The sequence below is a fragment of the Rutilus rutilus genome (assembly GCF_951802725.1).
Source record: "Rutilus rutilus genome assembly, chromosome: 23".
NCBI classification, from domain to species: domain Eukaryota; kingdom Metazoa; phylum Chordata; class Actinopteri; order Cypriniformes; family Leuciscidae; genus Rutilus; species Rutilus rutilus.
The window spans coordinates 4,141,129-4,157,612 of NC_140233.1; the positions used below are offsets into that span (position 1 = coordinate 4,141,129).

A 16,484-nucleotide genomic window follows, 5' to 3' on the forward strand; every position below is an offset into this window, starting at 1 on the left:
ATGTAAAAAATTACTATGCATTACCGTGTTATGTAAATGATGACAGAACTCACCATCCCGTTCTAGAGAGCATTACTGGAGACAGCATCACATGACCCCAATGCATGCCATGATAGTGACAGATCACACGAGCATTGTGGGATACGGCTACCCAACACCCAGCACTGCTGAAAAGACTCTCTCTGTGAGCGAAACAGAAGACTCCCTCACTGTGTTCATATCTGTCAGCTTATATTAACGAGTCGGACTCATCTGTGCGTTTCAGTAGTACAAATCAAAGACATTAAACAATTCTGTCATCATTTAGCCGTAATGGCTTTCCTTCTTACGTGGAACACAAAAGGAGATGGTTTGCTGAATGTCCAGGCTATTGTACATCCAGTGAAAGAACTTTTTTGTCGTTGTTTTAAATACATTTCAGCACTTTTTCACTGAACTTTGTACCCTGAACAACTCTTGGTGTGAATCCTGAAACAAAACCAGCTGTAAAAAAAATATTTTCATTATTTGTAATCACAACTTTTTGATCTTTTGTCAAATCAACTTAGATAATTAATGTGGTTCAGATAACACAATATTTTGAGTTTCTGAGTTTCTATTGATTAAACCAATCTCCTTCATTGCATGAACTCAATTGTTTAATTTCAATGAACTCAAATTTTTAAGGCAACCAGGTAACTTAACTTTTTTAAGTTAAACCAACAATTTGTTTTTACAGTGAAGGAACCAGAATATCCCAAATTAATCAGAGGGACAAAAGTCTGTTCAACATGCATGAGGTTTCAAACATGCTGGACGTCCCGCAGAGTCAGAGGCCTTGAGAATGTGCTCTTTTTCTTTTGCAGAAACAGGAGGGGGAAGTGCCAGTGTCACAGTCGTCAGTGAAAACCGAACAGCATTACCAGACTGGTATAAATAGACGCTTGCATTAACAAGACACCTGAAGGAATGAAGGACTGGCAGCATGAGGCAGAACAGACTTCTGGTTTGTTTGGTAGATGAGGCGGTTTGATCTCAGTTTACTGACGTTTTCACTCTGCCAGAGATGAGATCACACATTAGTCCTATAGAGATGAGCTTCTGAGGGCCGTTTGCCCCTTAGGACGGAAAAAGTGACAAACAAATCTCAATTGTTTCTCAATAAAATTAGAAGGAGAGCAAATAGACTTTCTGTTTAAGTCTCCTTGTTCTCCTTAGAAAAACACCACAAAGTGACCACAAGACTTTCATAGAAAAGAAAATAGAAATGCTTCTCCTCAGTGGTACATGCTTGCATAAAACATACAGAACCATACAAACATATAGGACAAGAATCTTTTTTTTAAATATACATATTCTACCCTGGTAATCCAGAGTTCTCGCGAGAGCACAAGTTGAATTTGCTCAGCAAGTTACTCTGGTGTCGAGTAATGACGCTCATTAAATATGCCCTTGTATCCGAGCTGCACCAATCACAACGGGTTATCTGATATAGGCGGGCCAGAGGCGAGATGACGACAGCGCTGTGACGTCGAAGTCATTAGTAAACATTGCAAGATGGCTACGGACGAACACCAGTTGTTTGAAATGGCTTTAGCCGCTACAATGAACGAGTTAGACTTGGCTTTTTATCTAAAAGAGGAACAGAAGACGCCGCTCGAATCCTTCCTTTGCAAGAAGGGCGTTTTTGATGTTTTGCCGACCGGATACGGCAAGAGTATAATCTACCAGTTAGCTCCGCTGGTAGCTAAGCGATAACTTGTTGTGATTGGTCGTAGTGTTATCCAATTGCGTGCAGTCAGATTTTCAAATGCATGCTTGGTGCCGTCCCTCGAGCTGGGCAAGTTTCATTAGTCGATGCCAGACCATTAATCTTTCAGATTTAGGTCTGGATTTCCAGGCTATAAATATTCAGTAAAAAGCTGTGATATTATTGCACAGCCCCATAACTTAATATGTATATTCCCCCGTTATAAATTCTGATGTATTTCAGAATAGATCTCAAAAACATGTCAAATCATGCTCAGATTTTCTACAATACCAAACTCTGCATTCAAAACAGATTTATGCTGGGAAAAAAAAACTCTTTAGTATCTCAATTGTTTCTCCTAGATCTCAAAGAGATTAAACAGAGACCAAATTGAGTTTCTGCTTCTCAGATTGTTCTCTTTTAGAAAAAAAACACTGTAACCCCTTTATACTTTAGGATTGATCTCAAAAATGTCTCAAACTCTGCTCAGATTTCCCAAAGGTACAGTAACAAAGGAAAGAAGAACGGCACATAGATCTCTTTAATATCTCAACTGTTTCTGGACACTTTAATCAAATTAAACGGAGAGCAAATGGACTTGCTGAAGTCTCCTGCTTCTCAGATGTTTCTCCTGAGGAAAAACGCCCACTAATCTCATATATATATATATAATCTCTAGCGTTTCAAAAGAGATCTCAAAAATGTCTCAAACTGTTCTCAGATTTCCCAAAGATACCAAAGAAAAAAACATAGATCTACTTAAAATCTTGACCGTTTCTCGCAGGCACCAATAAGACCTAAACTAAAGTCTCCTGCTTTTCAGATGTTTCTCATGAGAAAAGAAACGCCTACTAATCTCACCTACAAATCATCTCTAGAGTTTCAAAAGAGATCTCAAAAGTTCCCCAAACTGTGCTCAGAATTCCCAAAGATACAAAAGTTAGGAAGAACGATGCACAGATCTCTTTAATATCTCGACTGTTTCTCCTAGTCGGCAATGAGATGCTGTTTCTCAAATGTTTCTCGTGAGAAAAGAACCAGTTAGTCTCACATATATCATCTGCAGAATTTCAAAAGAGATCTAAAAAATTTCTCAAACTCTGCTCAGATTTCTCAAAGATACCAAAGAAAAACTCAACATAGACCTCTTTAATGTCTCGACTGTTTCTCTTTCACCAATAAGACTGAAGTCTCCTGCTTCTCAGATGTTTCTCATGAGAAAAGAACCTGTTAAAGGGGTGGTTGATTATGATTTCACTTTTCTAACTTTAGTTAGTGTGTAATGTTAACAACATTACACACTAACTAAAGTGTTACTAACTAGATAAACAACATCTGCAAAGTTACGGCGCTCAAAGTTCAAAGCAAAGGGAGATATTTGCTTTTAAAGAAATCGCTTTTTAAGGACTACAACAAACGGCTGGTAGAGACTACAGGACAATCCTCCCGGATTAGTGACATCACCAACTCTAAAATTTACATAAACCCCGCCCCCAGGAATGCGATTTATTGATTATCAATACAAAATATGCTAATCAATGACTAGAAATAACTACACATCAGCTGCATAAGTTCATCAACTAACCATTCAGAAATGTTGTCTACATGTTGTCTCTTCTTCTTGAGTCTCTCCGTCTTTCTGACTTCGGGTTGAACATAAAAGGCTAAAAGTTGTAGAAATTTTCAGTGCAGTGTGTGTGTGAGAGGTAATCTAAGCTGCTAGGGACACAAGTTGTTGAAGCTCCGCCCACTGTGCCGGGAGCAGCAGCTCATTTGCATTTAAAGGGACAGACACAAAAACGGTGCGTTTTTGCTCACCCTCAAAAAGTGACAATTTTAACATGCTATATAAAAATATCTGTGGGGTATTTTGAGCTAAAACTTCACACACACACTCTGGGGACATCAGAGATTTATTTCACATCTTGTGAAAAGGGCATTAACCACCCCTTTAATCTCACAAATATCATTTACAGAGTTTCAAGAGATCTAAAAATGTCTCAAACTCCGCTCACATTGCCCAAAGATACCAAATAAAAACTCAACATAGATCTCCTTAATGTCTCATTTGTTTCTCCTAGACATAAATAAACACAAACGGACCAGCTGAAGTCTCCCGCTTCTCCTGAGGGAAAAACCCTGCTAATCTCACATATATCATCTCTAGAGTTTCAAGAGATCTCAAATGTCTCAGACTCTGCTCAGAATTTCCAAACATGCAAAAGGAAAGAAGAACGGCACATATATCTCTGTAATCTCAACTGTGAGATCGCTCATCTTAAAATGGCCAGCAAATGGACTTCAAAAGAGATCTCAGAAATGTCTCAAATTCTGCTCAGATTTCCCAATGATACCAAAAGAAAATACGAACTGCACATAGATCGCTTTAAAATCTCAACTGTTTCACCCCGACACATATGAGATGCAAACTGAGCTTTTGAAGACTCCTGCTTCTCAGTTGTTTCTCCTGAGAAAACGATTCCACTAAATAATCTCACATTTTTCATAACTAGAGTTTCAAAAGAGATCTCAAAAACATCTCAAACTGTGCTCAAGATAATAAAGTCTGCACTCAAAAGTGTCTCAAAATGATCTCAAAATCTCATGAGCAATGAAAGCAATAAAATGTGTGACATCCGACTACGATCATATGAGAATTAAGCTCTCGATGCAGGTAGATACTTGCAGGACGAATGACAAAGTAGTCTTTACAAAAGCTCACTTGAATCTCTGCCAGCTCAGTAAATCTCTCAACTTGCTGGCACAAAGCTGGAACTTACATGCAAAATGATCATCAAATAATCCTCATATTACACCACAGTCAACGTGGGGCCAAACGCCACAGGAGCGTTCATATATCACACGCATGTGTCACTTAAGATCTTCAGCTTGGCAGCTTATGTGGATTCTTCACTATTGAACTGATTTGTAAACATTTATATCATGGGTGTAGCTGTTAACAATCAACAAATTGAAAATAATGAGTTTAATTTGTGCTTTTGCGGCTTATTGTTCAATTATACGAGCAGAATAACATATATGTTATGATGGGGTATGTGGAAATCTGAACATGCAAGTGGGAAAATCCCAAAGGAATGAACTGCATAGCTAAAAAGGTCTACATATATCACACAGTGGCAGATTTGTGTAGATTCACGACTGAAATTCCTCATGCATCTGCATTCGTTTTGGCCACCTTTTTTACGCAAAGTGAAAAAAAAAATGAATTGCACATTTAGAATGAATGAAGTTGCTTTGCAGGCAATTGATTCCAAAGTTTAGACACACTATTGTTATTATGCTCATGATTTTACAACATTATGATCTAACAGCTTGAAATATGAAGCAATTCTATAAGTATAAAATACATTTTATACACAAACATACACAAAAGTTTGGATTTTTGTATGTTTTTGAAAGAAATTACAATCAACAAGGCTGAATTTATTTGATCAAAAATACAGTAAAACTGTGAAACATTATTACAATTTAAAATAAGTGTTTTCAATGTGAATATACAGTAAACTGTCATTTATTCCTGTGATCAAAGCTGAATTTTCAGCATCATTACTCCAGTCTTCAGTGTCACATGATCCTTCAGAAATCACTCTAATATGATGATTTGATGCTCAAGAATCATTTCTGATTATGTCGTGCTGCTTCATATTTTATTTTTCAGGATTGTTTGATGAATGGAAGTTCAAAAGAACAGCATTTATTTAGTCTTTACTGTCACTTTTGGTCAATTGAATGCATCATTGATGAATAAAATTAGCCTATTAATTTCTTACTGGCTCCAAACTTTTGAACAGTAGTGCAAATTGTGCATACATACTAAATGTCATTATAAAACTAATATTTTAGTGAAGGAAAAGCATCATGAATTGCTCATCACACTTCAACAGTGTTTAAAAGCATTTCAGGATGAATGAGAAAAGTTGGAATCTAGACAAACAAGAAGCTTGAATATAAAGGAGCTGTTTTACATGCTTTGCTCCCAAACTTTCAGAGTTTTAGTGACTAAAATGTAAATAAAAGAATAAATTAGGTAACACTTTACAATAAGGTTCATTAGTTAACATTACTTAATGTATTAACTAACATGAACTAACCATGAGCAATACATTTGTTACAGCATTTATTAATGTTAGTTAATAAAAACACAGTTGTTCATTGTTTGTTCATGTTAGTTCACAGTGCACTAACTAATGTTAACAAATACAACCTTTGATTTTGATAAAGTAGTAAATGTTGAAATTAATATTAACTAAGATGAATTAATGCTGTAGAAGTATTGTTCATTCTTAGTTCATGTTAACTAACGTAACTAATGTTACGCTAACTAATGAACCTTTTTGTGAAGTGTTACCCCCAAAAAAGTCAATAAGGAAAGATAGAAGCACTTCCACACTCCTGACAGAACCGTGCACGACAAAACTACAACAACAATCAAGTTGCATGCTCATTGAAAAGATATTCCAACTGTTTATGAAGTAAAAGAAGTCAAAAAATGTTTGTGACATTTGTCTGACTCCACAAACATGCATGCGTTACTCTTGAGTAATCATGACACAGCACACGAAAATCTGATAAAACTCACCCTTCATTAGGATGTTGCAGGGCAAGTGTCCTGTATATTGTCAGGTTTTGCTCTATAATGTGAAGGTTTTCTGGTTTGGTGAATCCCGTCAGTCAGTCAGTCAGTCCTGGATGGTCTAAGTCCAACTCCTCCCTCTCGCTCCCATTCACAAAACACTGAGACCGTGAGGCTTTGACGGATTGCATAACGCGCTCTCTCTCTCTCTCTCTCTCTCTCTCTCTCTCTCTCTCTCTCTCTCTAACATTTTCTCTCTCTCTCTCTCTCTCTCTCTCTCTCTCTCTCTCTCTCTCTCTCTCTCTCTCTCTCTCTCTCTCTCTCCGCTGAAGGACACCAGAGAAAGGAAACATTATGGCTCGGTCTCAAAAGACCACCCGGATCACACCAGCTTCTCAACAAATGAACAAATGGGGTTCAGACTGAATCTCTAGAGAGGATCATGGGACATATGCTTATAAATTGGTTAAAAGCAGGCATGTTTTCATGTTGTGTAAGAGACTTTTCTATTGGGATAAAAACGTATTTTTTATTCCATATAGAGATATCAGTGTTTTTTTGTGCCGTTTTGCTAGAACTGCATGATTACGCCACCCCCTGTGGTTTAATGTTGTTTATATGTCTATGTGGTGTTTTTAATATAAGACAAACCATGTGTAAATTCATAAGTCGACAGCATTGCTGAGTATTTTCTCCTTAAAACTGCAGTGAACCAAAGACAGTTTGAAATCGCTGGTGTTTCTGACGTCACAAACTACCTTGTAACCAATCAGATCAACGTGTGATCGTCAACGAGTGGATCTCTGAGCTGAGTGAGTGAGTGGAGGCGGGGCTCATTTGCATATTCATAGAACTGCCTATACTAAATGAGGCAAGGGTGTCGAGTTACATTCAAGACATTTTAAGGCAAGAAGAATTTTTTTCAAGGAAAAAACGTCTAAATATGTCATTTTTGTGATCAAAGGTGAGTTTTAAAGGATAAAATGATTGACTGCAGGGGGACTTTAAAAGATTGGGATTGCGATTGCAAACACCCACGCGTTCTTATTCCTAAATGACAATGAATCGGCTCTTTCTATTAAACCTTTGACGAGTACAATCACAGCGAACATTCAGATCTGAGCCAGAGAGAGCCGTTGTCAACCACACAGTATCCTTATATCTGTGTTACAAATATTCAAATTATCACAGAACTATTGGGATAAAAGTTTATAGTTCGGATATAAACACTGATGTCTACGTTAGCAATCTAAATAAGGCAAATCACCTTTTGAATGTAACTTGGAGTTTCAAATAAAGATTGTATCAATTACATCGTTACACCAGTAGGTGGCGACAAGAGACTGTTAAAATATGTATTTGTCATTGAATCATTCATTCAAGTGATTCGTTCAAAAACACTGATTCACCCAGTAATGAAACAAGTGAAGTATTTATAAGTGCATCATAGAATCATTCACTCAACCTGATACATTTTTTTTTTTATTCAAATTAATTAAACATTTTTAAATTGACTGCACTGCAGACCTAAATTACATGTTATTTTGTTTAGCTGTCTGTTCAGAATCGTGGGAGAATCATGATCTCGATTTGAAACAAAAACAATTGTGATTCTCAATTTATGTAGAACTGTGCATGTGCAGTTCTAGCAACAACAAACAGTGAACAAACACTCATAACACCTTATGCACCACATAGCAACACCCTGGCAACCACGCAGAATACACTAGCAACAATCCAGATCACCATAGCAACACCCTGGCAACCACGCAGAATACACTAGCAACAATCCAGATCACCATAGCAAACACCCTAAAAACACTCTGCAAAATGCCTTAACCAATTTCATAGAAAAACCCTGGAAATTCACCCTAGCAACACCCTAGCAACCATCTAGAACAATCTCACAGCCACACAGAAGTGCATTAAAAACCACTCTGAAGACCTTAGCAAGTGCATAGCAACGCAGTGGTAACCTCCCAAATACCCTAGCAACAACAAACAACACTAAAAACATTCAGAATACATTAGTAACAGCATAGCAATGCCCTGGCAACCACCCAGCAATGTTCTAACAACAACTTCGAACACCCTAACGACCACATAGCAATGCAAGCACCCTCACAAACCTGTGAATGCACTGTTTTCGATGTATTATTGATACTTTGGATGTTTTTCTTTTAATTCAGTTTGTCTGTGCATTCAAAACGGTTTGCTCATTCATCCATTCCTTTCTTTTCTCTTTCTTTGTGTCTTCAGTCGTTCCCTGCATACTGATGCTCCAGGAAGAGTGTTTTTCTTCCCAGCGACTCAATGATGCTCATTTAGGAGAATAAACCAAGCATTTCGCTCTCGCAGAAGACAGTTTTACGGCTCAGATGCTGCTCTTTCACAGCTCGGGAGATTTAATGGACATCTCGGTTATATTTGATTACGGCGTTCATCTAATCTCAGATTTTTCTTCTAAAATTCATAAAAACAAAGGCAAATGAGTCACTAGTTGTCATCCAGTAAGATTATAGAGCTATAAAATTAATGTGGAGCAGTTTAGATTATTTGATGAGAAATATTTGAGTTCATATCGAGACCCTTTTTTAAGTATACAAGTATATTTTTTAAGTATACTAATTTCAGCGTACTAGTACTATCCTTGTAAGTGTACTAGTTCCATACTTGGGACTAAATTGGCCAACATTTTAGTGTATAAAAGTTTAAGTAGTAAACTGAGTACACAGCTAGTTTTTTCTATGTATACTGCAACAAGTGAACTTATAAGTTTGCTAGTCAAATACTTGTAATGCATTTTTTTAGTTTATGAAAGTACAATTTGAAGTATACTCTCAGTAGATTAACAGTTTTAGACTGCAAGTATACTTGTAAGTGAAATTAACATACTTAAAGTTTACTATTTATATATTATTTATGCACTTTAAGTATACTATGTTCCTATTTAGGTATTCATTTTTATACTTGCAATATTAAGCTAATTTGAAGTAAATACCTAGTATGTGCACTTCACAAAAATTCACATACTCAGAATTAGATGTGTTTTCTTTATAGATCAATATTTTCACACAATGTAAGTTTATAAGACAGTATGTAAAACTAAGTGTTTAATAGGCTACTCAATCAAAAGAGTAAACACAACTACAAGCCAAGTATACTTAGTATACTTAATTTACTTTTTATGTATATCTCGATCTAGATTGAGTACATGTATAGACCAATTATAGCCTACTTTCTGTCAGTATAAGTCAAGTATACTTGAGAGTAATTTTAAGTATATTTCTGAGAAGTACATAAAAAGTAGACTGAAAGTATTGTTAGTTTAAAAGAAGCATACTAACAGCACACTTTTATGTGAATCTCTGACTTCTGATTGCAGACGTTTGAGTAAATGTGAGCAGAAAGTTTGAGACACATGTGAGATTACTGGTGTGTGTTTTCTCAGGAGAAACATCCGAGATTTCAGCAAGTCCATTTGCTCGCCATTAATCGTCTTGTTGTCTAAGTGAAGCGGGCAGCTGCACATGTTCCTTTATGCGACTTTAACAGCGTTTGGACACTAAACTATGCTAGAGGTGATCCGTCAGTGAAAGTACTCAGGGTTCCCTTTCACAGCTACTGATGCAACGTCTCGTTCTCTCTCTCAGGAAACAAGGCAGAGACATCCTCCGGGTCCAGCATGTTGATGCTATACAGGACAGCACTTTATATCTGTTTGATGCTCGCCTTCTTCTCAAAAAGTTGATGTAGTTGTGTACATTTTGCCTTTGACAAACCTAAAGAATATCATATGTGTGCTTGCATGTATAACCATCACATCTAAACTCAAAGTGTACAGTATTGTTACAGGGGATCATGTTCACTTCACCTCATGAAAGATAAATTAAACTTGGATTTTTTGCATGATGACATTTTTAGACAGTAAGATTGATAACCATTTTATAAATATTTTCTAATGTTTTCACTTATATTTAACGGCTCTTTGATATCAAGTCTGTATTTATTTGACATATTTAAAATAATTGTTTATTTATTTAAAAAACATTTACTTAAACATTTATGTTAAAAATATAAATATTTATTTAAAATTTATTTATATACTTTTTTTGGTGTGTAATTATTAACAAAAAGTATTTACTTAATTATTTAAAACAAAAATGTATGTATTTAAAATGGGAAAATATTTGAAATATTTGAAAATGCATGGGAAATTCTCACTATTGTAAAGCAAAATCTCATTTCATAACTGCAATGTGGAAAAAATTATGTTTAACTGAAACCATAATTTTTTCAGCATTTATACTGCACTAAATTTATACTGAATTTTAATATAAAAATGTTAAATCAACCGTTTTGAGTGTTTTAAAGTTAAAAATATACAGAAAATAAAAAAGATATATTTTTGCATTAAAGAAAAATAATTCCACAATACAACAAATTAAATCAAAGTATATTTTCTTTTTTTTTCTTTTTTTTAAATTTTGGGCTAAGATTTATTTATTTAGTTATTCCCACTTTTTGACCCACACATGCATATTCTTTTCGGACCCTGCAGTACATACAGTAGGAAATACAGTAATTTAGGTCTCCAATTAGGTTATAGTGTATTGAAATGCCGACTATCAGCATCACATGTTCTGAAGGATGTTTACAGATTATCCCTGCTCTCTGAGCATTTAATTACACACACATTCCTGCCTCGTCTGCTTTAAACAAGGAAAAAAAGGGATCTTGTCTGAACTTATTGTTCCACATTGTGATTTTGAAACATTGAGCATCAATAAAGAGGAACTCAGAGATGTTTTTCCTGAAAGTTCTCCACATCACTTCCACAGGTCACTGGCTGCTCTGTCTCTCCCGTTTAACATCACCTCGTCTTAACCGGGACAGGAACGCTGTTAATTATGAGTTTGAGCATGCAGGGTCCCGTTGAGCACAGTTCACGGTTGTACTGGGGTCCTAAAGACGCAGTGGGAGACTGCTTGCGTAAAAGATCCTGGCAGAGGAAAAACAGGACAGCGAGAAAGTGCTAGAGCGTCCTGAGCAGATGAGACGGGAATGCTGCTAAATTATGGGAAACTCACTATAGTGTCTCGAAGCAGCACTGAATTTTACTTTCTTTAGGGCTGTTTAACACGACACCAGTTTCAAATAAAAAAAATTTTATCGTTAATTTACACGAAAAACGGTATTCAGCGTTTTGTACATCGTTAACATGACAGCGATGTACAAAAACATCTTTTTCCGTTGTCAAAATGATCCCCTATAAGAAAAAGACTAAAAACGCTGTATTATTTATGCCAGGCCAGTAGGTGGCGATGATTTGCGTTTTTGTAGTTTACGATATCGTTTTCAAAAATTTGCGTTTTCAGTCACACAAAAAAGCATGTAAATGAATGGCCAAAACTTATAAGAAGTTTTCTGTTTTGATTTGAAAACGCTGTCGTGTAAACATACCCAAAGTGCAAGTTTTTGAAAACGATACCGTTATCTACAAAAAAGCAAATCTGTGAGAACAGTGAACAGTGTGTTCAGTCTGTGTGTTTCTTTACATAGTCACATCGCCATCTACTGGCCTGGCAGCAGAATACATTTACATTTATTCATTTATCTGACGCTTTTATCCAAAGCGACTTACAATTGCTATATATGTCAGAGGTCGCACGCCTCTGGAGCAACTAGGGGTTAAGTGTCTTGCTCAGGGACACATTGGTGTCTCACAGTGGATTCGAACCCGGGTCTCTCACACCAAAGGCATGTGTCTTATCCATTGCGCCACACCACCCCCGAAAACGACATTTAGTCGTTTTCACAGATCATTGTGAACTTTGATCGTTTTGAGAAAAACTTTTCTGTTTTTAGTACATTGTTGTCATGAAAACATACCATAAATGTATGTATATAAATACCACACACACACACACTTGTGAAAATGCAACAGTAATTACTTTTAAAGCGCATCAGACGAATCAGAGTGACTCAGAGCTGCGTTTCAGCCCTGGAGCCCTGGTTAGCGGCCGACTGGTACCAGCGAGGAGTGACGATGGGAGCTGTCTCGTACCGAAAGGTCATCTCGACGGACGCCTCCAACTTAGGTTTGGGCGCTCTCTTCGAGGGCAGACCGGTCTTTGGCCTGTGGTCAGACCGAGAGAAACGCCTTCATATAAACTGTCTAGAGATGATAGCGGTCGAGAACGCGCTGAAGCGTTTTCTCCCACACATACGGGGCCACCACGTTCTAGTCCGTTCGGACAACATGTCCGTGGTGTCCTACGTGAACCGCCAGGGCGGTGTCAGATCCAGGAACCTCTGCGATCTAACGAGCCTCCTCGTTTGGGCTCAGCACTCGCTAAGCTCCCTGAGAGCCGCGCATGTGCCGGGCCACCTGAACCACGGCCCAGACAGACTGTCCAGGGACAACATTCCCTCGGGAGAATGGTCCCTGCATCCTCAGACAGTCCAGCTGCTGTGGCGCCTCTTCGGCAAAGCGGAAGTCGACCTTTTCGCGTCAAAAGACAACGCTCATTGCCCAAACCTGGCCCAGCCTTCCACTGTATGCTTTCCCTCCGATCTCGCTGTTACCACAGGTAATCAAGAGAATCAGGGAAACGTGCCACTCGGTGCTCCTCATAGCCCCGCGATGGGAAAACCAGACCTGGTTGCCAGAGCTGATGCGGCTGTCACACGTGGCCCCATGGCCGATTCCGGTGAGGAGAGATCTTCTCTCAAGCCGGCGGCTCAATTTGGCATTCCCATCCAGAGCGCTGGTCTCTGCATGCATGGATAATCAACGGATACCCGTTGCCTTGCCAGAAGGGGTCGTGAACACGATCACGCAGTCTAGAGCTCCTTCTACGAGAAGGTTATACGCGTCTAAATGGTCTGTGTTCTCCTCATGGTGCACCGACAAAAATCTAGACCCACGTACTTGTGGGGTCTCGCGGGTGCTTTGCTTCCTTCAGGAGCTGTTGGACGAGGGCAGGTCCCCCTCCACGCTCAAAGTGTATGTGGCGGCTATTGCAGCGTTCGCAGTGCCAACGCGCGGCCAGTCAATAGGAAGGAACGAGCTCATCATCCGCTTCCTCAGAGGAGCCAGGAGGATGAATCCCCCGCAGCCCCCATCGGTTCCTATTTGGGATCTTTCTTTGGTCCTAGAGGCCCTGGAGACACATTCCTTTGAACCATTAGATTCCGTGGATCTAAAATACCTTTCACTCAAAACCGTTTTTCTGATAGCCCTGTCATCAGTCAAACTCGTGGGGGATTTACACGCGCTGTCCGTTAGCTGCGTGTCTCGAGTTTGGACCGAATGACTCTAAAGTCATCCTCAAACCAAGACATGGTTATGTCCCCAAGGTGATTGGCACTCCCTTCACAGCGCAGGTCATCTCTCTATCGGCTCTGCCAGCATTCGGTAGCGAGGGCGATAATAACCTCCTCTGCCCTGTCAGGGCGCTGAGAGTTTACATTATGCGCTCAGCCGCCTTCAGGCGCTCTTTGTTTCGTTTGGTGGGCGCACCAAGGGTCTCGCCGCCTCGAAACATAGCCTGTCCAGATGGATAGTGGACGCTATCGCAGCAGCTTATCTGTCAAAACACCTGCAGTGCCCTCTGGCATCAGGGCTCATTCCACTAGAGGCATGGCCTCTTCGTGGGCTTGGTCCAGCGGGATTTCTATTCACGACATTTGTATGGCGGCAGGCTGGGCCTCCCCCTCTACATTTGTTAGGTTTTACAACCTGAAAGTTCCCGCCTTGCAGGCTAAACTTTTGTCAGTCTAAGCGGTGTGTATGTTCTGCCCAGAGTGATCGTGCGCAGGCTACTCTCACGTGACTTAGCTCTCCTGGTTGAGCTGCACTATAAGGGTTGATGTTCTTAATATAGACAGGGAGCGCCGCTCTGTATTCCCCTACGGTGTGCTTATGTACATGTGCTGATTCCTACTTATTTGTGTTTCCCCTGGGACTCATGTAGTGGATGCTTGGCGCGCACGGTGTTGACAAGGGGTTCCCATAGCGTAAGCAACTTAGGCAATACTAGAGAACCTCTCGTAAGAGAACGTACTCGGTTACCTAATGTAACCTCGGTTCTCTCTAGAAGAGGGAACGAGTATTGCGTAACCTGCCGTGCTCGCGCCCTGAGCTGATTTCGCTTCAGTCGATGAAAACCAGGGAAGCAGCCCCCGAGCCCTTCCTTATATACGCTAAGCCACTCCCATTCTGGCAGGCTCTGACACGTGAGGCGACTCATTGGGGCGTGACGTCACGCGGGGCTCAGTGGTTGGCTGCTGCAGTTGCCGCAGGGCAGCCTATGAGCGCGTTAGACAGCCCGCTCTAGGTCTGCTAGCTGCTGCACTGCGTTGACAATAAATACAAAAATTAAGGATAATTTTTTGGCTTCATATCTCGAGAAAAGATGACTTTACCTGTAGCGTAAGCAACTTACGCAATACTCGTTCCCTCTTCTAGAGAGAACCGAGGTTTCATTAGGTAACCGAGTACGTTATCCAAATAACAGTTAAACATTAGCCTATTCATACATAGTTCATGATTTTTTTTTTTTGTTGTTTTTTAAACAATTGAGTTGGATATTTATAAATCTAACATTTTTAAATGTAATACTTGTTTCAGGACGTTCAGAGAACATTAATAAAAAACGTTTTCATAACTAGGAATGCCAGCAAAATGTTCATAGAAAATATAGGCCTGCTTGTTAGCTGGGATATAGTTCTAAATTAAAAATCATAGATAATATGATAAAAAAAGAAAAGAAAAAAACGATGACAGCCAATCAGAGTCCTGCTTTAAAGAGCTCGAGGATTTAAAGAGACAGACGGCAAAACTGCAATATATAAGCGATATATAGGCTATATATATATATATATATATATATATATATGTAACGGAGTTTAAATAATGCTGTTAAATTCATGCATTAATTGGGAAAACTCGACATTGGCTGTTGCGTCCCTTGCATTTGCTTGCGTGATATTAAGGGCGGAGCTACGTCACCAGCAGCAGAGTTTCACATCTCTCGCTGCTGGTAAGTCGCATCAATAAGCGCTGCGTCATAAAAACTGAGTTTAGATTGTTTTCGAGTGTAAGGTTGGACTTTTAAACTACACACAAGTTTACTTCATGTGCCTGTCAGCCCCTAGTTCTATCAGTCGAGTCAAATGTGTTATTTGCGATGATGAAATGTGATGAGAGTGTGTGTGTTAACCTGCTTGTGAACTCCGAATCTCTGATTTCATTTAAGATCTATGAGCAACATTGATGCGTGATGCACTGTCCTTTAACCAGCTTTTGGTCCTGTTTGTCCCAGGTATGTTTTATATTCGGATTTGTCATGTTCTGTGTAAGAATATATTAGTCGAACTGAGTGTTAGCATTATCACATGTGCTATGTGCTCTCACGTGCTCGCACGTGCTGAACTGTGTAACTGCGCCATTTTAGGTGGCCGTTCTTTTCTTTCTGTATTCCATTTTATACAAAAATATACAAAATGATGGTTGCTTAAATTTAGTTCTCTGCATTTATGTGAATTGATGAGAAATGACAACAGAGAAAGTGATGTATATTTTATTTCTTTAATGTATGTTTTATTTTGAGTTTAATTCCACTATACGATCACTTTGTAAAAATGTATTCAGCAGAGTTTCACATCTCTCGCTGCTGATCTATGAGCAACATTGATGCGTGATGCACTGTCCTTTAACCAGCTTTTGGTCCTGTTTGTCCCAGTCTGTCTGTTCCAGGCCCAGTAAAGATCTTGAGTAACCATCCACCTGCTCTCAGTGTGATTCCATCCACACACAAACACACACAGTCACATTGGTGCCATGACCCGTTGTTTCTTCAATCAAGATGTTTCCTGAAGCGGCCGAGGGTTCATCTTAAAGTTTCCGCTGGAGTCAGGTGGACACAATTTTGTTCAGGAACAGTGTTTTTTTTTTGAAAGGAAAGAGACTATTTTTTTTATATAGAGACTGCACTCAAGCAATTTGCAACATTTGCTAAGGACAATTTGCTTTAGAGACAACAGCACATTTTAGGTTTTTGATTTATTGTATTAATTTTTTTTTACAAGTACTGATATTCATTATGAGTGGTTTTGATAATTATCACACCCCAGTCTGTGGTAGTAAAGGTAGAG

At 39.0% G+C, this 16,484-nt stretch overlaps 1 protein-coding gene across 1 annotated transcript in view; it reads right to left on the reverse strand.

The window, feature by feature from the left end:
* Positions 1–6,476, reverse strand: part of slc6a13 (solute carrier family 6 member 13) — a 32,920-nt gene extending 26,444 nt beyond the window's left edge. Inside the window, exon 1 of the mRNA XM_084396830.1 lies at positions 6,330–6,476. Coding sequence (XP_084252956.1) covers positions 6,330–6,336 — 7 coding nt within the window. The 5' untranslated portion in view covers positions 6,337–6,476. The remainder of the gene's footprint in view (positions 1–6,329) is intronic.
* Between the last annotated feature and the right edge of the window lie 10,008 nt (positions 6,477–16,484).